Source organism: Sceloporus undulatus, chromosome 4, assembly GCF_019175285.1.
Source record: "Sceloporus undulatus isolate JIND9_A2432 ecotype Alabama chromosome 4, SceUnd_v1.1, whole genome shotgun sequence".
Taxonomy (NCBI): domain Eukaryota; kingdom Metazoa; phylum Chordata; class Lepidosauria; order Squamata; family Phrynosomatidae; genus Sceloporus; species Sceloporus undulatus.
The window spans coordinates 207,718,037-207,745,344 of record NC_056525.1 but is presented as its reverse complement, the minus strand read 5'-3'; the positions used below and the strand labels follow the sequence as shown (position 1 = coordinate 207,745,344).

The window sequence follows — 27,308 nt, the reverse complement described above, 5'->3', positions numbered from 1 at the left end:
GACTAGGTCATGCAACTTTGCTTTATTTTGTAAATGCCAAATACTTTTGCTGGTTTTTTGGGGGGGGGAAGGGGGTTTAAAAACTCTTATCCCAGATGTGGAGTTCTATGTGGCTTTTCCATAAGCCACCATAGCTAATCAGAATTTGCTTTGGGGTCTAGTCAATAGATAATTCAATCAAACTAAAAAATTTGTCAGAAAGGTTATCAGTGTTGGTGGAAAATTACTTAAAAAGTATAATTTGATAGTCATCTATTTTAGGCCGCCATGGTGACACAAACATGATGCTGCATCTGCATGTTGTGGTGCAGTGCTTGTGTCATGGACGTGACGCAGTGTGCTGATGGTGCACTGATGGCAGCACCCGCACATGCCAAAATGAACCCGCTTTTAGTGGGTTCTTTTTGGTGCAGAGAGTCCGTGTGGTTTGGTTGCTGCAGGATCCCTTGGGAGCAAAAACGGGCAGCTCCAGACTGTCCTTTTGGGGTGGTCTGTCAAACCCCTTCATTTGTATAGCATCTGTCCCATAGATTGGGACCCAAAGAAGCTTCCAGACGGAGTCCATTAATATCACTACATAAAACAGTATAAAATCATTAAACAAACATACAAAAGTTAAAAAGATAAATAAGACATAAAAAAGATAAATAGGCTAAAAAGCCTACTAAAACCAAAAGCTCTTTGCCTGCCAGCAAATGGAAAGCAGGGCGAGGACCAGCCTAGCACCCCACAAAAGAGAGTTCCAGAGGGTGGAAGCAACTACTGGGAAGGCTTGGTCCACTCTTAATTCCATTTTTTTTTTCTCCTTTCCACTATTTTTTTCTTTAAGGAGGAAAAGAAATAGCTATTCTGTTCCTTTTGACTGGTAATATGAGAATCCCTATGGAAGCACCACAGGTTTTTCCTGTTATAACACTAATGTGTCTGCTTGTTTCCAGGATGGAGACGTAGCTGATTGTCTCATCATTGTTATTGCGGAAGAAAGCTGGAAGAAACAGGATCAAGCCAGAAGCCTTTAAAATACAATGCCAAATACTAAGCATGAAACACTCTTTAAATTCCTATAAGAATTTTACAGACCTTTAGTCTCACTTTTTTTTACTTCATTGAAAATTCTGACTTGCATAATATTAGCCAAGGATAACTTAAAGTGAACACTATAATGCATGGAATGACAGTTGTCTTCCAGAGGAGCATCCTGGATTTGACTGCCGACATCCGGAACTGTATTATTGTTACTTGGCTGTCCTTGGGATAGTTCTGGCATGTCCTATACCTCTGCTATTTTAAGCACTATCAAACCTTTGCGGTTACATCAACTGGGACTCAGTGAAAGATAAGTGAAAACACTGAATTTGGGGTGGCAATGCCCTCCAGTGTCCTGCAGTGAAATTTGCTACCATTCCTGGGGGTGAAGAAAAGTTACTTCTAAGAAGGCTTTTGTAAAGGACTTTGCTTCAGTTAGGCTGCTATTTAGTTTTCATCACTCAGAAAAGAACAGAAAAGCTCAGATAATCCACACAGGTTTTAAGCAAGTGGAGCCAAAGGGTTTAGGTATAAGACCAATGAAGTGCAGTGCCATTTTAAACAAGTGCTATTGAGTAAATGTACTCTGCATAAAAATCTTTGTTTGAATGAGGTCAGCAGAAAAATTGTTATTAACTTCAATGAATCAGCATTTCATTCTTGCTCTTCATTACAGATTCATTAGAATCAGAAAGTTTGCATACATATTCAAATGAAGTAAAATTTCCTAATATTGGAGATGCTCAAGAGCAAGATGTGGCCTCAGAGCTGTCTTATATCCAACTGTATGTCCTCTAGCTGAATTGAACTGCAGCTCCCGTTATCCCCAGAATGAGTTTCATGAGGATGGTGGGGCCTTTTGTCTAATACAGCTGGCCCTCCATATCCACATATTCTGCATCCAGGGATTCAACCATCAATGGCTTGAATCCATATGTGTGTGTGTGTGTGCGCGCGCGCGTGAGGGAGGGAGAGAGGGAGGGAGGGAGGGAGAGAGGGAGACATAATTATATATAAAATAGTAAAAGCAAAACTTTTTTTTGCCATTTTATATAAAGGACATCATTTTACTACACCATTATCCATGGGGTGGGGTCCTGGAATCAAACCCCAGCATATACCTGTACTATCACTGTACCCCCGAATACTGTTGTAGACAATAAAACTTGCAGCTCTCAGTAAAAGAGAGTACCTTAGAAAACCTAGTACAGGCTGAGTCTCCTTTATCCAAAATGCTTGGGACCAGAAGTATTTTGGAATTTTATTTTATTTTGAAATATACATAATGAGGTATTTTCAGGATGGGATCCAACATGAAATCCTTTTATGTTTCCTATACATCTTATAAACATAGCCTGCATGTAATTTTATACATAATATTTTAAATAATTTTGTGCATGAAACAAAGTTTGTGTACACTGAACCATAACAAAACAAAGGTCTCACTATCTCAACCACCTATGTGGACAATTTGGGATTTTGGAATATTTTGAATTCCAGATAAGGAAACTCAGTTTGTATGAAAATAAACATAAGGTGTCTTGTCATCTCAGAATCTAAGCAAACAAATCAGAGGCATTAGTTCTTTTTATTGCTATTTTAGATTTCTGGAACTTAAACATGGACAATCATAAATTTCAGGAAAAAAGTTGTCTCCTAGTCTCTATTAGGAGCAGTATCTTTCCTCCTACATGCGTTTGCTTTCTGAGTGCAGCAGGATGACTATTTCACTGGAACCATAAAATAATTCAATATATTCAGGTATTGGTTGTGCTACTGGTTCATTTTGGGAACAATGCTGTTTGGGTCCAAAGCAGCATATAATGTGCTCTCTTTTGGAATCCAATTTGGAAAAAAGAAGTCTGTCAACTTCATTCTGCAAGGGCTTGTTTATAAGTGTATTGCTAGATTTCTGGGTGACAGAAATCAAAGGAGTTCATCATCCACAGAGTCATGAGATGTGGCTTTCAAATATCAATGCGTGTCACCCTCATTGACAAAAAGATCAGCATCCTGGATGTCACCAGTTAAATTACTACACCCACACAACCTCCCTTCAGTTCAACTGGGCTTGCGTGAGAGCAGCTCCTTGCCCAAGGAACAGACAGCATTATCCAATCAAACAGATCTTTCTGATAAGATGTCGTTTTCACCCACAGCTGTGCAAGTCTCAAATATCCAGTCTTTTAATATACCACAGTGATGAGGTATGTGGAATAGTAAGGTTTGCATCCAACATCAAAATACTCCTGTGCAATAGGAGCTACATTTTACAAATGTCATGCACTTGATGGTATAAACAACACACACACACACACACACACAAACCTCTCCAGCCACAGAGTCTTTAGGGATTTGTCTGCCTAAATGTGCCATTACATCATCATGCAGATAAGCCAGAGATCAGCATGCCAAACCCAGCATTCAGGGACATTGTATGGATTTCCTGTGTGTTGCTAGGAAGTAGCTTACAATCATAAGAGCAATGTATAGATCATCATGTGTAAGAAATGCAGCAGGGTGTCCAAACTTAAAAAAGCTATCTTCATTTCAGTTCAGTGTGCCATAGGTCTTGTGACTCAACTATTTTAAAATAAATCTCCCAAGGGAAAATAACTAATAATTAGAATAATATCCAAGACACCTGCAGCATTTTGTAGACATGCTCTAAGGAAAGGAGGAAAAAGAACCAGAGTATAATCTCTTTAGGTGAAAGATGTTATGGTGCAAGCTGAAGGTCAATGTACCAGCCACCTGGCAAATCATAACCCTCTCACCTATCTTTCCCCCAAAATTGCAACTGCGAATATGGTATTACTGAAAATTGATAGTTACATTGAAAATATAACTGCATTTACATCCACAGTGTTTTCCAGATGCTGCAAATATTTAAATATTTAAATAACTGCCATAGTCTAGGAGATTGTGCTGTGGGCATCAGGAGTTCATCATCAGTATCTGGAATCTTCAGTAAGTGCCTATCCTGGTTTATGGTTGACTAGCCTAACTTTCACAGTAGATACCCATGTCACCAAAGCTGCCAAATGAAAACAGAACTGATTATCGAGGGCCCTTTGGATCAGAACAGTAGTTCATCTAAACCAGTGGTGAGAATTGTGTTACCATCTAGATGTTGTTGAATGGGTATGCTGATTAGGAATACTAAGAGTTGCAGTCCAACAACATTTGGAGGACATCCTGTTTCTTCACAGTATTCAATCAGATGTCTCTGAAATGCAAACAAACAAACAAACAAACAAACAACAGGCCCCAAAGGCAACATTCCTCTTCTGTTGTGATACCTGGCTGCAGCTAGACAGTAGAATATTACTTCTGAACAGGGCAACCATTCCTTTAGGTAGTGAGCCTTGATTGGCAGAGTGTGAAAGATAATTAATCTCCTCCCTCCCTCCCTCCCTCCCTCCCTCATACCATATACATACAGACCACCACCACTGCACCAGATTCTCTGGCTCTGCCAAAGTTTAGAACAAATTCCCAAAGAGCATCTCGCTCACAATATCTGGTTCTGAGGAAACAGAAACATACACATACAATGTCTAGTCTGCTTTGTGGGAAGTAGTGCTGGCCTTTGTGTGGCTGGTCCTGCTCTCCATAGAGCCACCACACTTTGTAGGTGCAGGAATGCCTGTGTTGCAGCAGCATTTTTCTCTTAGGATCAGATGCTGTAAAAGCTTTGTCCACTTGTGCTTTTGCACACAGAGGTTCACAGAATCATCCTGATCAGCAGCCAGATACAGACTGTCCCTGACGCAACTAGGTATCACCTGACCCAGCAAGGTGAATGCAGCTCATCAGCTATGCATAAAGACTCCTTGGAAATATGGTAGTCTTGGTCCTTGGCTAAGAAGAAAGCAAAATGAAGGGAAACAACATATAGGTTGGCAATCTCATGACAATAAGATGTGATTGCCTGTGTTAGTCATGCAGCTGGGGAAAAATACTACAGTATAGTACTTTGGACTAAAATTCCTAGAGTCCACAGCCATGTTAGCTGTGGGAGTCTGGGAGCTTTAATCCAAAAAAGCAGGTTTTCTGAGCTCTGGCCATGCAGGAACCAGTCCTAAGACTATGCATCATTGTTCCTGTTAATGTTTTCCAAGATAGAGAGTTTGACTTTTTTATTGCTTTAATTCATAAAACACTGCCACAGGATTGGAGACCTCCTTTCACCGCTCAAGACAGAAAAGATTCCATTCCTCTGTGCATTTGATGAATGGGAATAGGCACTGCTGCAGCTGTTGGAAGCCACTGATGGATTGTCTCAGTTTGGCTCACTGTCCTTGGTTTTACCTTCACTGAGTCTTTAAGTTACAAATAGTTGTCAACAATTGACAGGTTACTTTCAGGGAGTCTTTGGTTTTTTTTAAATTCAGACTCTGGAAACTAAGAAGTAGCTACCAAGACAGATGCTATTGCAACAGAGCAATAGCCAACAGTTCATGATATGACAGAGAAAGAAAATGTATATATAATTTAGCGAAGCATTAAAATGCCACTGGGGTCAGATAGTTCAAATATCGGATTTTTTTTTCCATAACTGAGCCAGCTAAAAATAATGCTGAATCATTAGTTACACGATACCTTGTGCACAGACCACTGAAGTTAAATAATATTTTAATAGTTGACTCATTAGTCCATATGGACAAGCTTTTAAAACAAAATCAATTTTCTGCAGACATTCTGTTGCATTTAATATGCTATCTGTGGCAAAGCACCAAAAATCATGTGTATTTTGAGTCACTAAACAATGCTTTTATTCTTTAAGTATAATGATGAAGGAAAATTTATGATAATTGATTTTTAAATTCAATGGAGCTGCCAAGAGAAACTTGCATAGTACAATGCAGAAACAAAGATATGATATGCTGTTCTTATGCTGTAGCTGCTGTTCTTATTTGGAAGAGCTTTTGGTAGATTGGGTTACAAGTGTGACCAAAGGTTTATGAGCATGAACCTCTTTACCAAAGCACTCGCAGAGGGTATTTGATCTCATGGGCAAATAACCTGCTGAGAGATGATAGAAGGTAATGCTTTACCAGGATTGTGAGGGAGAGAACCAGCGTGGTATAGTGGTTTGAACATTGGCTTCTGACTCTGGAGACCAGGGTTTGAATCTTTGCTCAGCTATAGAAATCACACTCATTGAGTAAGTCACACTCTCAGCTAAGAGGAAGGCAAAGGCAAACTCTTGCTGAACAAATCTTGCCAAGAAAACCCCATTATAAGTTTGCTTGATGGTTGTCACAAGATGGAAATGACTTGAAGTCATACAAGAACAAGAACAGCAGCAGCAGCAACAACAATAACAATAACACATCTTTCTGGGGACAAGCACAACCCGTAAGAATGCCTGGATAAAGACATCTTGGGGAGCTTCTTATATAAGTTAGTAAAAAAAAGTCCAGATGCTTTTATAACTGGCTGGTTAAACAAATACAAGTCACCAGCAATGGTAGAGCTTATAAACATGTTTATGAGCACAGTTCATCTGAGAATGTGCAGAATATTTTCACTTCCCTGTTGAAAATAAGCGACCTCCCACCTGAAAATACAAGGGATAGGGCAAAAGGCATTCATTGGAAACAGGAAGGATTGGGCCCTGACAACTAGGTATGCATTTTAGCAACCTTGGAAGGATGCAAGCCTGAGTTGAGTTTGAGCCCTTGGCTGGTATTGAACTCGCAACCTTGTGGTTTGTGAGTTAGTGGTTACAATACTGCTATTTAACCACTGCACCACCAGGGCCCTTAGTATAGTTAGAATGGTTAGTTTAAGTTCTTTACCACAAACCTGGGCTCTGATACAGTGATTTCAACTGCTCAGCTTGAATGAAATACACAAATAAGATAACATTCTGTGTGAACCAGCTCTACATAATGAACATTAGCCTTTAAACACTCAATAGTATTTTGCTCTCAGGAAGGTTGCTATTAGGGACAATGTAAGCTTAGGCAGTAATTCATACTTCAGGGTTTGCTACCCTGAAGATCTTGATCTATTATTTTTTAACCATCACCCATCCATTTCTTTTAAAACAAACAAACAAACCACAGAGCAAATGGCTATGCAAATGAATACCCATGGTGAAGTCTTTCTGCTGCTTTGTAAGAGTGAAAGAGAATTACACTTTCTTTAATTAGCAACTGATAAATTATAATGTCATTCTCAGGGGGGAAATCCTTAATTTGCAGGCAGAAAATGGAAGTTTATAAAACAGATGCTCCAATGAAAAAGAATTATTGGAATAATACCTTCAGATTCTTAAAATATTAAGGTGTTTTGCAATAAAATCAAAGTGATCAATCATAGAAGGAAGGAATTTAAGCATATAGCTATTTCCTAAGGTTGTACACCTCACTTTAATTCTGATTTTAGCATAATGCATGCGCACACAACTTGGCCAATGGAGAAATGTACACAAATTATAGTTAATGCATTGATTAGCTGTATGCAAAATTCTTTGCAAGCTGGATATCCTGTAAAAGAACTGTCAAATCAAAAACAATAACATACAGTTCAACCATGTCCTGAAAGTTGAGCTCTGATGTACAATCTCTGGACTATTCTGTCGAGCAATTTTATGAACAGAACGTGGAACTAACTAATTACAAACAATACCTTACTCGCAATTAATTCATTTTTGCAGTAATTAAGACATGGCTAAGAGCCACAATTGGGACTTAATATGGAATAATATCACCCATGTGGTATAACTGTAATTATTTTTGTTACTTTCATAGGTCTTAGGCTTATTATGTAGCACAGTCCATTTACTCATACTATTCCAGTATTTTAAAAACTAGCTGAAAGTAACAATTTTGGTTACTTTTGAATAACCATGGTTATTTTAAAAACTATAACTAAAATAGCAGCTAATTACTTTTTATTTATTGGAAATGTAATAGTAACAAGTTACTGAAAATATCATTTTAAATCTTATAACCACCACTAAGGAGCATGGCATTCCCTCATAGTGAACAAAACATAGTCCATGTACCTCTTCCTCTTCAGATTATATGTATGATGGCCATATATAATATTCCCAGTGATGTATAGGCTCATTGTCAGTGCTCTACTCTGTTTGCTAGACACTTAGTCACACTTTGTTGAATATGATAGAAGTTGCTATTTACACTGCTGCAGCTAAAACCCATCCATATTATTAGCATGATAATTATTTTTGCAAATATGTCAGCGCTTTCACAAAGGTGTGGAATATGTGGTCCTGCAGGAGATATTGAGCTGAAGGCTCCATCAGCCCCAGCCTAAGATAACCAAAGGTGAGGAATAGTCGGAGATGTAGTCCAATGACATGTGGATGGTCACAGCTGTGCAAATGCTCTAATGGTGATTTTAAAGAAGTTGTTTTAAGAATTATCTCTTGACTCCATAGCAGAGCTTTGCTCTACCAAGTGTTCTCCAGATGTGCTGTGCCATAGGATCCTGATCTCTAGTCGTCTCCCCACCCATGTATACCAAAATTCATGGATGGCACAGTATAGTTAAATGGTGTCCCTTATATAAAATGGCAAAATCAAGATTTGATTTTGGGAATTTTTAAAAAATATTTTCAAGCTGTGGATGGCTGAATCTATACATAAAGAATCTGTGAATTCTTAGATATACAAACTGAAGTTGTCAGTACAGAGCTCCTGTAACTTTAATGGCTGTGCATACAAAAGAATTCAAACAAGTGCAGCTTGTTACTTAAATTGTGTGACAAGCAATACTTGCTGTAATTCTTAATTCTACACAGCCATAAAAGGCACAGAAGCCCAGTTTTCTATTTGGCAACCCTGATACAAATTTCAACACCTGATTGTTTTTTTTTTAATCTCTTGAACTCTAGGAATAAAGCAAACACATAGGAGCAATTTTAGAGGTATCCGCTGGAATTCTGCATACACTACTTAGTTATGTAGCTACTTTTGTTCCATAGCTAAGCAGTATCTCCTGGCCCAATCCACCCAAAACTGCTTTATTGGGCCTCAGCCATGCAGAGAAGGGGATCTGTTTGGTGATGGAGGCATAGGCAGATGATGTTTCCACTCCTTTCCTGTCTGCCACTGAGAATACAACATGAAAATGTGACAGAGTCCTGCTTCTGGTTGTCCCAGACTTGCCAGCTAGTGGGAGGGGGTGTGGAAACTTCATCCATTCATGCACCAGTCACCAGCAGAACAGACCCCCTTTTCTCGGTGTGGTTGATGCCAAATAAAGTAGGTTTGGTGGAGCAGTTACAATTGTGACAGTAGTGCCACAATCATGACTACATAGAAACTGTGAGTACAGATCGCTACAGATACATAACTCCAGGTTATGCATCTGTTAGTCTGGTCCTGGATTCTTGTCATTAATTATAATATTTCTTCACTGGCTCCTCTGAACAGCATACACGTGTATCCCTGTATTCTGCCATCTTCCTTCATTTTAGCTAAGGACAAGCTAGACAGAAAGACTCTGAAGTCTTTTTACCATGCCTTAACTTGGCAACCAAGATTTTGCTGGTATGTTTAAACCACCTGTAATATTATGTCTGTATAACAGATTTGAAATGATTTAACAGCCATTCCTTTTTCACATGGAACATGAGAACTCTGGTTCTATAAGGATCAATAAAGACTCTCTGACACACCCTTGTTAGGAATCTTTGGAACAATTCTTTGGAGGAAGCCATGACTTATATATAACACTGAGATGGGTCTTTAGTATAAATAGTTCTGAAATCTAAACTACTTTGTCATCAAATGTCCATGTATTTGCTAATGTCAAAATAAAAACAATGGGACTAAGCTATGCATTTAAAAATAATTACAGCATTTTCTGTTCTGTACAGTTTATTTCATTCAAGCATTTTCTTTACTGGTGAGACAGAAGGCAGGCCAGCTGTACACTGCAAACCTGACACCACCCATGCTTGGATCAGTGATCTGCCCATGTTGTGGACAGCTTTTGATCTAGTTTTTGCTCTACTGGGATTTGGTGTGTCAACTCAATGACATGCCCCATCACCTCCAAACTGGTCTCTGGGATCTTGAGTGTACAGCTACTTAGTAACGTACTGCTATAGGGATTCTGTGTCACCATGGGCAGCAGTTTCAATTCTATTTGAACAGACAAAGCAAACACAGGCAGAGTCATGTACTTCAAACAATGAAACCTTGGGCCTGTTCCTTCCAGATAATAAAATAGGTTCCCGATATAACAAAATACTGTAATACTCAGCCAAAAAGACAATACAGGTATCTAAGCTTCAACATCTAATTCATCTTATAAACAGGAGTCAGTATGTACTCTCATCTTAAATGTGCTTACTTATATATGTATACATCAAATTAATTAATAAAATAGGCTTTAAGGAATATATCCAGTCCAAAAATATGGAATTTTATTTGAAAAATACGAAAGGAAGCTCTATTCAGTTCCATTCCAAATATTCCCTTCCAAAGAAACCTATAAATATTCACTTCCATTAAAGAAGGGATGGGAAACAATTGACCTACCAGATGTTGTTGGACTGAAATACCCATTACTCTTTGACAGAAGAGAGAATATAAGAACAACAGTCCCAGAACATTTGGAAGGAAACATGTTCTGCATCCTTGCATTAATCTACTACACTAATACAGATTGCTTATGGATAGTGTTTAGAATATTTGATAGTGTCAACATAATCAGCATTTGTTAGGTTTTGTTGATATCCTTCTAAACAGCTGCTGTTGTAAAATCTTACAAAACTTTTTTTATTTTTTTAATTGAAAAAAGAGAGAAATAATTTACAAACTAATTATATAAACCTAATACAAGCAGATATATGTTGTCAAATCTAAAATAAAATAAAAGAAAGAAAAAGGAAAGAAGAAGAAGAAAAAAGAGAAAAGAGGAAAAAAAGAAGAAAGCAAAGAGAAGAGAAAAAATAAATAAATTGATGTATAACCTAGAAATAGCTTCATACATTAGCACAGTGATGGTGAACCTTTTAGGAGGCGAGTGCCTGAACTAAAAGGTTTTCCAGCACCAGGTGTTACCCATTGCTGGGGTGGGCCTTCTGCCCTCTGAGGGCAGGACCTCTTCCCCCCCCATCCCAGACCTTCAGCTGCCTCTCCAGAGACACCTGAAGGTGAGGGGGAGTGAGGGGGGAAGAAGAGGAACAAGCACACACCTCTTCTCCTCCTTCCCCACACCATCTCTGGCCTTCAGCTGCCTCCGGAGGGGCAGCTGAAGGCTGGGGAGGATCCTTCCACATTGTCCCCAACCTTCAGCTACCACCGGAGAGGCAGCTGGAGGCCAGGGAGGGTTGGGAAGGAGGATGAACAGGCACGCACCTCTTCTTCTTCCCTCCCTCCACCATGTGCCGGGGGAAAATGGCATCACGTGCCACCTCTGGGATTATATATGAAATATATTCACCAACTGAAGCCAGAGATACTTTGGCAAGAAATATGTCAAATGTTGGCCTAAGAATCTAGTGAAATGACCTTGAAGAAGATACATTTTATTTTAAAGCCATGCTTCAGACATAGTAGCTTACAGACAAATACAAAAGGAACTTCAGCTCCTTCTCTATGGAATGTTTTAATGAAGGGAACTAAAAAACAAAAGTTACAAGTACATATATGGACATGGTGACAGACAAAGAGGAAGAGGGTAAATCAAGGACACTTGATTTGTCCTACCACAACTAGGACATACAAGAGCCGGAAGGAGTGCTTAGAAACTTTTTTTGGATGACAACTTTCAGAATCTCTCTGCCATGTGGCAACTGGCCATGATAAATAGTGAATTTTGTTGTAGTCCAGAAGGGTATTGTTTCCAAGATGTGGTGTGAAATCATGGTTTGAAGTTGGTTTTCTATTTCTGTTTTTTCAGGGGAGTGACGAACTAAAGTCTGGATTCCGGAACCTTTTGCTTTGTTATTCATTTCTGACTAGTTTAGCTATTTTTGCTAGTGGCAGCAGTTAATGTCAGGAAAAAGCAACATGGGATATATAGTCACAAGAAATATAATATGTATATGAATGTATTTGAAAGTAACATGACAAAGCAAAAGCAATTGAAATGTCACATAGGTGTTGCATATAATGTAATTAGAAGGTCCTAAAAGCCAAGGACACATGTAGCAAGGACAAAGTGAAAAGGTGCAAATTGATATCACCTGAAAGTCATTGAGTGGACAGTAGTGTATGATGCAATGTGAGGTCTAGATTGAGCCAAGTTTGGTATGTCAATCATAATGTATGTACACGCCCAGGAGGTGGCAACTGTATAATGAATAGAGAGACAAATGTCTATATAAGCAATAATGTATGGCAATACTTTTTGTGGGTATTGAGGAGTATAGTAGTGTGGGTATTGAGGAGTATAGTAGTGTGAGTTTTGTGAGTAGTGAATTGTTTTGTGCATAGTGTATATATTAGAATAAAAGTAGATCTTTTTATAGAAGACTACTGTGTTGACTGGTGTCTTGAGAGCTGAACAAGAACCAGCAGACTCCAGAGAAGATTGGAAGACATCTTCAGCCAATTCTCAGAGCTACTGGTCAAACTGGTTGTTCTTCCGCTGACCAGGGGAGTGAGAGTGAAAGCCAGGAGAAGAGCTGCAACTCCCATCATCCCTAACAGTTAAGTAGCAGTGACCACACAAAAGCACATTGTTCAGGAACACTAAGCCAGACTCCTCAGCCATTGTGGCCTATCCTTATTGTCCAATCACAGTCACTTTTCACGAGATACAGATTTAATTCAGAATTTCCTAGGTGCCAGCTTTAGACTAAGCTTGTTCTTACTCCTTGGAATTTACCCACTGATTACAGAAGAAGCTAGTGCAGCAGTATTACTTCTTAATTTTCCCAAGTCAAGAAAATGAGAAAGAACAAAACAAAATGGATTCCAGTCTTACAGAAATCTAGTTAGAAGCAAGGCCCATTGGGTTCAATGGGATTCAGTCTTAGATAAATGTCTAGACTAAACAACAGAAAAGTCTAGGTATGGAACATCAATTAATCCTACCAGAATCCAAATCCCTTTAGATTCATAGAAACCACAGAGCTTATTGCATAGCTTTTATAACGCGACTTACTGCTCCCGAACTGAAGCCTAATTTGGGCTGCATCCTGGTCCTATCACATAGCTTTTGTCTCCCAATTGACCATCTGAGTACAGCCGGCTGCAGCCTGCACCCCTTAAAGCTCCTGACCTTGAAAAATGGCTGCCGAAACACATTAAGGGATGTGGACTGCAGCTGGGCTGTACTCGGACAGCAGATCGGGAGACAAAAGCCACACAATATGACCAGGATACAGCCTGAATTGGGCTTCAATTTGGGAGCGGTAAGTCATGTTATAAAGCTGTGCAATAAGCCCCCAAGACTCTCTCATTTAAAAAAAAAATCTAGTCACACTTCTTTAGGCTGCACTGAAAGCAATAGGATAATGTGGAGGAGTACAGGAAGAAGCAATGGTGATGCTCAGAAGGCACACAGAATACAAATAACATTACCACATAGGATATTTCCAAGCACAGGGCTCACATTTAAAAAGCATTATGCTACTATTCCATCTTTTTGTCTTCAATAGATTTTCTCTTGTGAGCAAAAAAAATGTTAGTACAATAAGAAAACTAGAACAGCATTGAAAATTGAAGATTTTATCTAAACTATTCTTAAACCTCAATGAATGAAGCATCGAAATTGTAAAATAAAACAAAACTTGGAAGCACCAGTTGGTGGCTAATGCTTTTGGTTGAGGTTTTATGCTCTTTCCCCCTAGATTAAAAGAAGTCCCCAGCCTGACAAACAAATGTTAAGATCCAATCTACTTTTAGCACAGCATAAATACACACCAGCACAAGTACTGAGAATCCTATAGTTGTACAACTGATTGTGCCATGGGCATCATGGTCTTGAGCTTGCCTGTTAATGCAACTATCTATTAGCTCCTAAACAAGTAAGTCAGAAGTGAGAAAGAGTCATCTGTATATTTAGGAAAGCATCTGGGTGAATGGACCACTACTACTTCTGAGGAAGCACCTTTACCATTTTTACATTAGCAGACCACACAAGAAAAATCTGGTCTAAGCCTACATTACTCACCTTTCCAGTGAAGTTTATTTTCAGTGAAGCTTATCAGTACTGTATATTCTAACATATCTATAACCTAAAGAAATAATCTAAATGATTTCCTGTGCTTAACTATGTAATGGATCCTACCTTTGCAGCCACTGAGGAGTTGGGTTTCTCCAGCAAATCCCATAGTTTTTTCCTTTTGTCCGGGCAACAGGCATTATCAAATTCTTCTCCGTCTCTTTCTCTCAGAGTCTCTGCCTCCCTCCTGAGTTCTTCATTCATTTGTTCTTTCTTTTGATGGTATCTTGCCTGGCAACAAGACTCTAGATATATTTCATCAATCCCCCAATAATCAAGTTCTTGGCCAAAAGAGAGAGCACACATTTCCTCCATCATGTGTAGCTTTCCCGTCCTGTAGAAATTTAAAATGGAGGTGAAAGCACCTGGGTGTCTATCAAAGAAATATTCATTCTCATTGAGATTATAGTCATCACATACTTCTAGTAAGGAATCATTAGTATTGCAGTCTCTTAGCTTCCCTAATCGAGTCCGTGGAAGTCTGTCTAAAGTCCTCCATAGAACTTCATGGTTGAGACCACCTACATTGATTTTGACTCTTCTAGAACAGGCTTTGCTCCTGATTATCTCCACTGGTTCTGGTGGGAGGGATTGGGTAGACCTTGAGGACTTCTTGTTTATCCCTGGAGGAGCCTTTTCGGCCATCCTGATAAGGACGTAGCAGCCAAATCAGAAACTTTAGGAGAACCAACTTGGGTAAGAAGTCAGGTTGTGTCTTCTTTAGTGAAGTTCCTCCATTCCTGAAGCTGAAAAGAAATCCAAAGTTTAGCATATACTAAGATAGTGCAGCAATTTACAGTGCTATGATAAACTGAGATAGTTTCAACAGGAAGGCTCCTTTGCATTTGCTTACAAATTGTATGCAAATATTGTGGTAGCTCTAAAGCTACCACACTGGCACTTTGGGTTGTGAACACATTATGAATAGCAGATCTAAAAAATGCTGTTTCACAGTTCATTCATCTACCAAACTGATAGGAATATTCTAGATGATGAGTGAATATGTGACTAAGTGAATGAATTATGTTATGTGGGTGTGTTCATTTGACTAGACAGTTTGCAGCACTGAGTTAATATTTATTACTATACCTTATGATTTCAGGAAGTAGTCAGGAGACAGTTCAGCAGTAGTAGAAAACTGCTGCATAAACAATCTCCATGGGGGGGGGGGTTATATTTTCAAACTCAAAAGTATCCCACACCTATCCTTCTGTCATAGATGACTTCAGGTATCCTTACTGGAAGGGTTATTTTGTGGAAGAGTACTAACTTTTTTGCAATACATAGGAACAATGGAAGCTACCACTTGTCGATCTGGGGCCTTCTCTGAATGGTCCAGAAGGCCCATTTCTCCCTCTCCATTCTAGTGTCATCCTCTTTGGACAATGCACGTCCCAAAACATGGTTCCAGTTTGAACAGGTCAGACAATGTCCAGCATGTTCCACACCAGAACCAAAGTATTACAATGTTAAAATATACTTGTTACTCTGGGTCTTCCAGGAAGATCTCAAGCCCTCCATTCCTGTGCTGTGGTGGCTGCCTTCATGGGCATCCTGCTGGGCCACCTGGTGCATCTGCTACCACAGCCACCACAGGTCATGCATTCCTAGGTCAGTACAAGGCACACAGCCTTGTGCTCACTGCTGGGTGCCTCATTCTGACCTTAGAGCAAGTGACCTGTGGTGGCAGCAATGCCAGATGATTCAGTCAGACACCCATACAGATAGCCACAACCACATAGGAACAGGGATAGGACAGTGCAGCTGAGAAGTCAGGATACTTTGGGTTGCCCCCAGAATATCCTGACCAGTGCAGACAAGGCCTGGGTCAATATTATTTAGGCTGGCTGGTAACAGCTCTCCAGAGTTTCAGACTATGGTTTTTCGCAGCCATATTTAGGGATGCTGGCTTCGTGAAAGTACGTATTCCATACAAGTCATGTGCTGCATGTAGTGCTAGAATGATTGCTGCATAGTTCATATTAATGTTTATGACATCATTTTTTTAAACAAGGGAGATAAATCCTACAAGACTGGGATCACAGTCTTCAAAATATTTCATAATATTTTAAAAAACAAGCTCCTTAAAATGATTGCAGGACATTTTTGTCACAAAAATGTGTGTTCACGTGCCTGCAAGTCCTCTATCAACTTATGGCAATGCCATAAATTTCAAAGGGTTTTCATAGGCAAGCAACAGAGGTGGTTTTGCCAGTTTTTCCTCTGAAGTATAGCCTACAGCACCTAGTATTCATTTATGGCCTCCCATCCAAGTATTACCCAGGGCTGACCCTGCTTAGCTCCCAATATCAGACAGGAACTATGCCTTAAGGCTTAGAGTATTTAGGCCCCTGTCTGAAATACAGTTTTGTGGGTTTTTTTTTTAAATAATTTAGGAAAAATCTGCTTGTTGGAAAAAGGTGGATAAAATAAAATATTTTCCTTATTCAGATAAAAAGCATTTTTAAACACACACATTATTTAATCATAATGTTCCTGTTACTCTGATAAGTCTTTTCTGTCATCATGTGATGAAATAAGTTCCACACACTCTTCTAAGAGTTAGAAAGGATTGCCCTTAGTCAATCAATAATGACTACAAGGAAATTGCTTTAATCGTATTTATCTAATATTTCTTTTCAGAAGATCAGATAATTCATTTGAACATGTAAGACAGATGGAAAAATAAAAGGGCTGCAAAACTCACTGATCTTTCTTTGCAGCAAACTATCAAATACAAGTATCATTAGTAGCTTTGTCACCAGCCATAATAATTACAGCGTTATAAGACACAAAGTCTCTCCCTTTTCTTTCTTTCTTTCTTTCTTTCTTTCTTTTTGCATTTAACAAGACACTTTGAAATGGCTTCCTGATCCTTTATGGTAAACCAAAAAAGAAAGAAACCCAAGCATCTAAGTATACAGACGACTTAATTCTATAATATTGATCTTTACTCATTCATCCATGTCAATTTGACAACATCACTTGGGAAGATAAATGCCATATCAGTCCAAAACCAGGCTGTGAATTTCTACACTGCTTTTATGTTCTGCTTTCTTTTGAAGCACTTTCACCTGTAATGCCTTTCCCATTTTAAATGCTTTTTAAATAATGCATCACAGAAATGTCATAGAGGATATACAGCATATACATGCTGCAACCAACAGGTCTGTCCCAAGACATTTTGATGCCTGAGCCAAAGCAGCAAATGGTGCCCTCACCCAAAATGAACACCACCCAAAGCCAGACAAGTAATTTCAGCCCATCAGATAGAAAAGTCCACAAAATAAATAATAAAAACACAGTACCATTTCTTGATGACCAGTATATGCTGCCTGAGACTACACCTGATGGCAAGGTCAGTACTGACAGCTTTATGATCAGTATATGCTGCCTGAGACTAGACCTGATGGAAAGATCAGTACTGACAGCTGAGTCAAAAGTGTGATTTGTCAAACTTGCACCTTCAATCTGTTCTATGTGTCTGTTTCTCAAACTAAAAAGTCATTTCCAAATGAAGAGAAATAATTTGGAGGAGTACATAAGTAACAGGGAAGAAATGTCAGCCATCCTTTTTTTAAAAAAAAAGATTTAAAAAATGTTTAAATATTTCTCTGGTGGCAGTGTTGCAGACATTAGCCACCTTTGATATTGCATTGAGGTACCATTTGTTTGCAACCAGATCCACACACTTAGAAACTGAGTTCATGAAAGCAACTAGTGTTAACTGATTTGTGCTATATATTTTTTCCCACAGTCTGATAGTCTGTAGTCTGATCCAAAGTGAGAAGCAGGTGAGTCTCTTCTTCTGTGTAGGGTTACACTTCGAGATATCTTCTTCTGTGTAGGGTTAAACCTTCAGGAGTTCTTCAGGAAATCATTGCCCCAAACAAATTAAAGCTGGTGTAAAGCTGGTATATATGCATTTTGTGTGTGAGCACACACACAGCCTAATTCAAACAAATACCTGTTAAAATAGTTGATATATATATATATATATATATATATATATATATATATATATATAGAGAGAGAGAGAGAGAGAGAGAGAGAGGACTGTGCTATAAAACCTTTACACTGTTTTCCAATGCTTGGGAATGTCAGCACACCCAAAACCCACAAGCCAGCATGGCCACTGTCCTATGATGAAAGTGCAGTTTCCTTGCAATTTCTTTAAAGTCATCTAAAGCTCAAAGAAGTTAAAAAAAATTATCCAGGTGATAAAACAGATAAGGCTTGTCAGAGTACAGAAACACTATAATTAAATAATACTTTATTTAAAAATGATTTTGGTTTGAGCAAGAAAAAGATTTTATTTTATCCAGTAACACGACCCATGCTGGCTAAGACATTTTTGGGTTGTAGTTCTAAAAAAATATATATTTTTTGCAACTCTTTTAACTTTTTGTTAACTCTCCAATAAGGATTTCTTACTCTGAATGAATTGCAATAAAAAAAAAAAGAACCTGATTGTTTTCCTCTCCAAAACAGGGTTCTGAAAACCAAGTAGGTTTAGAGGAAAACAAAGTTATTATTATTATTATTATTATTATTATTATTGAGAAAGCATTTATGTGTGAGATGTAGTGAAAACAAATTCCTATGCTCAGAGGCATTCAGAAGCACTTTGTTCAACAATATTATATTTATATCATGTCTTTCCTGTTATAATACATAGTAGGCCTTTCCACCTTCCCATTTTTTAAATCCACAAAGCAACTTTATGAGGTAGGCCAGCCTGAGGGCATGTAAGTGACAAAGGTGAGTTTCATGGCTCAGTAGGACTTCAACCTGCCCCCCCCCTCCAAACCTTCAAACCAACTCTCTAACTTCTATCCCATGCTCTCATTTATGTTTCTGACTGGTGGACCGCAGATCATTATGTTTGCCCACACCACTGTGAATTACGGAGATCTCCGCATACTATCCTAAACCATTTCTTCGGCTGCAAAATGGGAAAAAACAAACCCAAAAGAATAGCACATACTTCCTATAAGTGTTCTTTCATCCATGTGTACTTTACAGTTCATGTGTGCTATATGCACACATATATACAATGGAAAAAAATCTATTTCCTTTAATGCACTGCTCCCCAAACCTTTTCAGGCTACTGCCCCCTTTCCTCTTGGGCAACAACCCTAGTACCGCCACATATATTTCTTGATATTAGGCCTACTGTTCTACTGCAAATTAAAAGCAACCAATCTCGGTTGTCATTCCTTTCTTGTCACCCTGGCAGCAACAACCAAGCAGTTGTCTGAGCACTGACAGAGAAACTTCTCAATCATGCCAGCCTTGTGGCAAAGGTCAATACAAGTAAGAGGCCTCTCAGCTGCTGCTCCAGGTGACCAGGTAAAAGGGAAAAGATTCTTCCCAGTGAGGAAGGGCTCTCAGTCCTTCTTCATCGGGTTGGAGGAGGTGCAGCTGGTGTGTGTTTAGGGGGCTTACAGAGGCCATATGCTACAGTAGCTGCTCCAAGATGGACTCTTTCCAAGAATCCAGGAATTGACTCCTCCCCCTCCTCCCCCAGAGACATGTCCTCCCCCCACCAGCTTCAAGTGTTTTACACACACACACACACACACACACACACACACACACACACACACAGTTTCTCGTGCTATCTCTTCTCTCAGCATGTTGGATGAAAGAAAGTAGGAGCAGCAGCACAGCTCCAATTTGCCAGCCAAGTCCAAGCAAATCTCACAGACCTTAAGCAGGGTACCAAATTTGAAAGCTCCCTTTTGCCACTGCTTCTCTCCCACTGCCACATGCTCTCACTCCTTACTCCAGTCAGTCTGTCCCCAGATGCTACTTCTCCAAGCCACAGAAGTGATGTCCTGCACCCAAACTTTGAGTGAGTTTCTCAAACACCACAGCCACTACTAACAAAAGACATGGCTAAGGGAGTGAGCTGGCACAGCAGGCAAAGAATGGGAGACACTACCACACAAAGTTCTCAGTGAGGCTGTGCAGTGATTTTAAGGGACTGTGAAAAGAAGTTTCAGCAACTCTCATCCCCCCCCCCCCCCCCGCCTGGGCCTCCTTGTCTTTCTTGGACAACAATACTTTGACTGAAGCCCCCTCCCAACCACCCCCTTTTTCCTCACTGGCCCCTGCAGTTCCCCTTTTCTCTCATCATGCCCCTGGATCTTTCCATCCTCCACAGAGGGGCATACCACCAATCTGAGAATCAACACTTTAATGTATAGATTTTGAGACCAATCTCTCCTCCTGTGGTATTTCTCATTCTCTTGATAGAGGCTCCTATGTCATCTTTGAATTTTTAGTTTATTTGATGTACTGTAATCTAGTTTCAGATGCTGTCACAACACTGAGTCATGTTTTGTAATGCTGTAGAATGATCTTTTGTTGCTTAGCTAACTGGTTCCCTGTCAGAATTCATTAGCAATACTTGTCTCTCCATCTGACAACAGTGGGCTACCTTCCCAAAAATTGGTTCTAGTGTACCCCTCTTAGGCATATGGGACAGATTTCTGATTTATATGATCTGATATAAAATACAAATTACAAGATATGGGGCCTAATATTCCTAAAGACTGGATGACCATATATACTCTGCTATAAGTCAACCTCATGTATAAGCTGAAGTCAGGTTTTGGGGCCAAAATTATGGATTTTGCCATGACCTGTGGAAAGGACGAGGGTAAAATCTGAAGGCTCCTTCAGTGTGTGTATGTGTGCATATGGCAAGAGCAACTCTCACTGAATCGTTTTACTGTACTTCATCGTTCAGCTTTTGTTTCAGCCAGAAGTGCAGGGGGAGAATGACTCTTAAACAAACAGCAATATCAGTCAATTGCCCAGGACTCTTTCTGCTTGTCTCCAGAGATAAATAAACTCCTCTCCTGCACTGGCACCACATGGGGAAATCTGAAAGAGCTGCTATCACATTACCATAGTAACTCTTAAATAAGTTGACCTGGGTTTTTGGGGTCAATTTTTGGGTGTAAATTTTTAGATTTATAGAAGAGTATATATGGTAGTAGATTAGATTGTAACCTTCTAAGGACAGGAACCTGATTTTGCTTGTTTGTTTTGTTATTGTTGTTCATGTTTTAAATTCTATGCACAGTGATGATAAACTATAGGGCTTGTGCGTCAGGGTTCCTGGCTATAATCTTCTTTAAAGATGAGTCACTTCTATGGCCCTTCAGACATCATTCTAGATGAGACATAAAACAACATCTTTAAGATGTCTCTTCAAAGCTTGCAAAAGTTACTTTTGTACTAAAAATCCCAGAATCCACTGGCTAGCAGTGATTCTGGTACCTGTTGATCAAACAAGTAACTGCACTGGTGTAACTTCTGCTTTACATATAGCTGCCAAAGATATACAGCCTCTGTTAAAATTAAGGGCAGCAATATAGAAGAAGAAGTATGAATAGAAGGAAACTCGTTTTCTAGTTTTTACATGTTAGATTACAGTAAGATCTGAGCTTAGTATCTCTGCATCCGGCTCCTGACATCACTGAAGTTTGATTGGTGACAAATTACTGCCACTCCTACATCTGCTGTGGCTACTTCTGGTGCTGTTATTACTATTGCATCACAATCCTCTTATACTGAAGACTGCAGAGAGGAGTCACAGCCAGGCTTCAGGATGACATAAAAGGCCATATTGCAAACATGCAACCAGCCGATTGCATGTTCTCAGTGAAGCCTCTAGTTACCAGGAGACGCTGCCACGATGTGGCCCTTGCAATGGCCACAGCACATGCCCTCAGCACTCCCATGTCCCAAAGGACTCCCAATCCAGTGCTATGCAGCCCTGGAAACCACGACCACCAGATCCATGACCTATGCTGCCGCCCCAAGTTGTGACAAGAAAACCCAGACTCAGAGAGAGAGGGTGGGAGAGCCGAACAAAAAATGATGCCGAGAGTGGACGCCACGTGGCCTTAAATAGTCCAAGAGGAGGGGGAGGGGCCGAGGGAGGAGGGAGCCCCACTCCCAGGCGCATCCAGCGAATTGGTGCCCTGGAGGACTGGGCAGCCCAAGGCAAGGGGGCAACCACCTCCTGAGCATGCTGGGAGACTGAGTCCCAGAGGGAGGCGGGAGTCCCTCCCAACCTTCCTGACCAGCAAATCGTGGGCCTGTGGGCTCCAGCAAGGCATGCTGGGGTGCGCCCAGGCCCGCCCACAGGAGAAGGCGACTCTGGTCCCACAGCAACCCAGCCATCCCAGTGAGTCGGGCGGCTGCCTTTCTTACCCATTCTATGTTGTGCCTCGCCTTGGGCCTTGGAGAGCAACAGCAAAGAAATACGACAACAACAACAACAACAACAACAACTACTACTACTACTATTATTATTATTATTATTATTATTATTATTATTATTATTATTATTATTTATTCCCATAAAACACATGGGTCAATACTATAAAAGTGTACTCAGGAGTAAGCTCTATTGCACCAGTTTCCTGGGAGCAAACACAGCACCACACAACAGCTCCCTGTTCTCTCACTGACAGGAGATAGCAATGTAAATTTGCAGCCTGAATGGGATCCTCTCATGGGTCAATCTAGCCCCAGGGCAGAGAGTCACCATTCTTGCTCTAAAGCAAAAGAGGTCAACTGTTGGAAGCTAGGGGGCCACACTGGCTACTCCAAGAAACCTTGGGAGACATACAGCCTGCCGTACACCCTACAAAATAAATAAATACCCCCTCATCCACGATCCTATCAAGAGGGTGTGGCTGGCATTTTGCCATATTTTGGTCCCTGGGTCATTTTAGGCCCTGCAGAGCCTTTTTCTAAAAACAACAACAACAAAAATGGACCCAGAAGTCACTTCCTGCTTTTTGGAAAAGGGTACTCCTGGTCCTAAAATGGCCCGGGGGAACAAGTATATGGCAAATGCCCCAGGTTCCCTACAGAATGTTTGGGGGCATTTTGGGAATATTTTGGTTGATCACCAATACTTGGTGGTTTGTTTCCCAGGGGACCTCCTTTGGTTGTGACTTTCAGTCTCACCTTTCCACACCAAATACATTGATCTACCAATCGATCTATATTGTAGCAGTTGATTAGCACAATTGCAGTAAATGGCTGGAGGCAAGAGAAAGTGACACAGTAACAACCCCTTTCCCTGCTCCTGTTGGTAATACACAGATTTCTGTCCTGGAGAAGACCTCTGCTGCAGGATAAAAGCCTGGTAGTATGTACAGGTTCCCTCTTTGTTAATGATCAGAATAGAAACAGCACTGAAATTATCAGAAGTTTTACTGGAAAAGAGTCCTGTCTGAAACTCAAAAAAGGATGCCGTTGCTGCACAGAAATGTAACAGCAACATGACAGAAAGCAGGCTAACAGATGCTGCTTCCTTACTCTCACTGCATCCTTATGGTGCACAGAGATACATCTGTTGAATAGATGCTTGTTTCTTCCTAGGAAGAGAAAGCAGAAGATAGCAACTGCACAGAGGCATGTCTGACATCCAGTTCATCAATCATCACTGCTGTTCCCACTGTTCTAGGCTTCACTGGTGGTTCACATGGGAAAGGGATGGACAACAGCCTTCTCACAATAACTGTAAAGGAGATGCCTATTTATCTATAAAGAGATAAGAGAGGCATGGGGATGTGCTGAGTAAAGAACATGATTTGTGAAAGTAATAATTGGAGCTGAAGGGACAGATTTTCCCTGCTTTAAACACACCCTAGCTGGGCTCCCCAATTTCCCTAAAAGTGTTCCCCTGTGGTGTCCCCCCTGAGGGTTTCACAGATAAGGGGAGTGTCTAAATTGACCATTGTGGGAGAAAGGCAGGCTATAAATCCTTGAAATAAAATAAAATAAATAGGCTTCACCTTGCATTTTTCTGCAACCCTTCTAAGTCCAGGCACTCTAAGCACTTCAAAACAACATTGGCACAACCAGACACACATTTCCCCAACAAACCCAATGTTTCCCCCCTTTCCAGCATACATCAGCCTAGCAGCCAATAACCATTTTGTTTGTCAATGTAACAACCACTGTGCATTCTGACTGGATGTCTCTGCAATACCCTTTCCTCCTTTACCATTCTAGAGGAGAGTGAGGAAATTGTAGATGTAGACACACACATGACAGCGAAAGAAAAAAAATAAATGTGTATTTTATTTATCTTTTATTTATGGCAATATCCAGCCATGAGATCCAACTTTTCCCTCCCTCTTTCCCCCAACCTAACTTTCACATTTGTGTTACTGTTTACACTCTGCCTTATCTGATCCTCCTCATACCTGATCAGCATTGTGTCATCTTTTTTTATTTCAGTGAATGGAGTGCACACATTCCCTTTCCCCACCCCATTCATTCACTTGCCCAATCATGAAGAAATCTCATACACTCCCTTCCTCTCATATATACATTGAAGATATCTGCACAATAAAGGGAATGGTTGGTGGGAGAAATATTACACTCTGAAATGAAAACAAATATGACACAATGCTGATTGTGAGGGAAGGATCAAAGTGGAAGGGGGGAAGTGTGCAAAGTGTAAAAACAAAAACAACATGGGGGGGAGAGCCCAATCTGACCCCACACCACTGTTTTCATAGCTGAACATACACAGAAGTAGAAAAACAAGATGACACACACACCAGGCTTGCTGGATGCAACCAGTCCAGACCACCATACATTCCTTCAGCCCCACGTTGACATCACTGTAGAGCACAGTTTTCCCCTCCCAATGAATATTCAGATTTTTCCACTCAACTCCAGAGTAAATTGTCACATTTCCCCCTCTGGATTAAAGCCCTGAGGTGCTGAAAAGACATGGATTTGGCCCCAAATCCTTCTGTAGGTTGTCTGGACTGCCAGCAGTAAAAATGAAGTGAGACCATTTCATTTGACCCGTGACTACAAACCCAAGGAGAAATGGGGATCATTAGAATTTATTTTGCAAATAGTATTTGTAATTTACTGAGGTTCTACGTTCTGGCTCTGATACTGGAAGGAAAAATGAACACTAAATAGTTTGCCAGCTATTTGCAACAGATGGAGATATGTACTCGTGAATGAGACCATGGTAGAATCATATCAGCATTTGAGGGCTCAAGGCAACAGAGGTTCCCTTTCTACCAAAATTCTGCATTTTGACCTTGTGTCCCCTGTAGGTACTACTACAACCAATGGCAAAACGGGAAAGTGTTCAGGTGATACATATCGCAAGGTAAGAAAGGAATAAACACTAGCTATAGGTCTTTGCATGCTCTGCACAATTTGAGTAAATTTAAGTGACTGGGGTTAGGAGTGAGGAAGATGTTTTAGGAATATCACTATGAAGTATGGGCTCCCTCTATCTTTCTCACCTTGACAGCATCCTTGTCTTTACATCTTCAAGGCAGTTGCCCTGGGATTTCTGGTGGTTAAGGCTTGCTATGACATTTCTAAGAAGACAATGTCAGTTACAGGCCTTCCCTGCACACTTCTGAGGCATGGCTTGTTTATAGTTTGTGCAAAATGCCCTTTCATTCAACATACCTCACCTCCAGTTTCCATGAAATATGTAATATTTGGGGACAGAATTTAAGTGAATTTGCAAAAGACAAGGCAAGTAGTTAATTTAGAAGGCTCATGTAGAGAACTGCAGAGATTGGCAAAATTACCTTTCTGGATTGAAAACCATTGTGCCTTTATCCCAGGGGTAGGCAATCTTTTTGAGCCGGGGGGCGGGTTGCTGTCCCTCAGACAACTGGGGGGCCGAAGCCAAAAAATAAATAATGAAATAATTTTTAAATATATATATATATATATATATAAACCAGGACAAATGTAGGACAAAATTTTCAAATGGAAGACACTTTTTAAAAAAAAATGGAGGACACGCGAAAAAAAATTGCTGATTTTTTAAAAAATGTTAATATAAATGCATGTTTCTGAGGCTTCTATAGACAATTGCCCCCAAAAGGCCCCGGCGGCAATTGGTGGCAGGACCGGGCTGGGGCCGGTCCCAAGGCCTCGCTGGGCCGCATCCGGCCCACGGGCCGCAGGTTGCCTACCCCTGCTTCATCCCATCTTGGAAGAAAGGCAGGAAATAAATTCACTAAATAAATATGAACCCCACAGTCAGTGGACCATAACTATATTTTGGCAGCAAGTGTCTTCACATCCTGAATATGATAAAGCTTACAAATGTTGGCAAACTCTTACCAAAACCTGAACAAAATTACCTTGCCCAGCCCTGCTTAGCTTTGACAACATGGGTGTATTTCTTTGCCCTCAGACTATGACCTGGGAAAGAGAGAAAATATTTTCAGTATATCTGGGGCACAGGAGTGGTAATTCAGGGTTTGTTTCTTATATTAGAAGATAAGAAGATCCCTGCTGGGTCAGACCAAGGTTAATCTAATCCAGCATTCTGATTCCAGCCAGATGGGCATGAAAGCGAGGCCTTTTCCTGTGATTTGTACCTACCACCTTTTATTTCAGACAGACACAGAAACAGACAGGCGCGCGCGCACACACACACACACGGGGCGAGAAAGGGGGGGGGGGGGGGGGGAGGGGAGAGAGAGAGAGAGACATAGAATTTCTATTAACTAGCCTGCTGAGAGTCCTTTTCTTTATGGATTGGTCTAATCCTAAGCATCTGAAGCAGAAGTGGCCTTAGACTCCCCAGACCACCCTTCTTCTGTTGAAACAGAATAATTTGCCACTCTGCGAAGTCTCCAGAAATAGCAATTCATCTTATAATTAGATTGCAGCAATCATTTTTAAAAGGCAGTATTTCAAAGCCTTATCACCACTTCTGCCCCATCACCCCTAGTTTTCGGCATTATGGTGGTACCTGAAGGATACCAGGGGCAGCAAATTGACCTTACACACACACACACACACACACACACACACACACACACACAATTGTTGCTGACTCCTGATTCTAAGCCCTCCCTCCATGATAACTGTCATCCTTTGGCCTGTGAGGGAGTGAACAGCCAGGCCCAGCTCCATCAGGGCTAAGAGCCCTCCCTCCAGTCCATCTGCCTTGGTCCAGGCATCAGAGGGAGAGAAGAACCACTGGACCTCATCCCCTTTCCCACCACCATTTCTTCTTTTGTGTCGTGTCTTTTAGATTGTAAGCCTGAAGGCAGGGAACCATCTAATTAAAAATA

At 40.5% G+C, this 27,308-nt stretch overlaps 1 protein-coding gene across 1 annotated transcript in view; it reads right to left on the bottom strand.

Annotated features, from left to right (window-relative positions):
• KCNB2 (potassium voltage-gated channel subfamily B member 2) overlaps window positions 1–27,308 on the bottom strand; it is a 193,189-nt gene that overhangs the window by 155,897 nt on the left and 9,984 nt on the right. Inside the window, exon 2 of the mRNA XM_042466191.1 lies at window positions 14,257–14,936. Coding sequence (XP_042322125.1) covers window positions 14,257–14,835 — 579 coding nt within the window. The 5' untranslated portion in view covers window positions 14,836–14,936. The remainder of the gene's footprint in view (window positions 1–14,256; window positions 14,937–27,308) is intronic.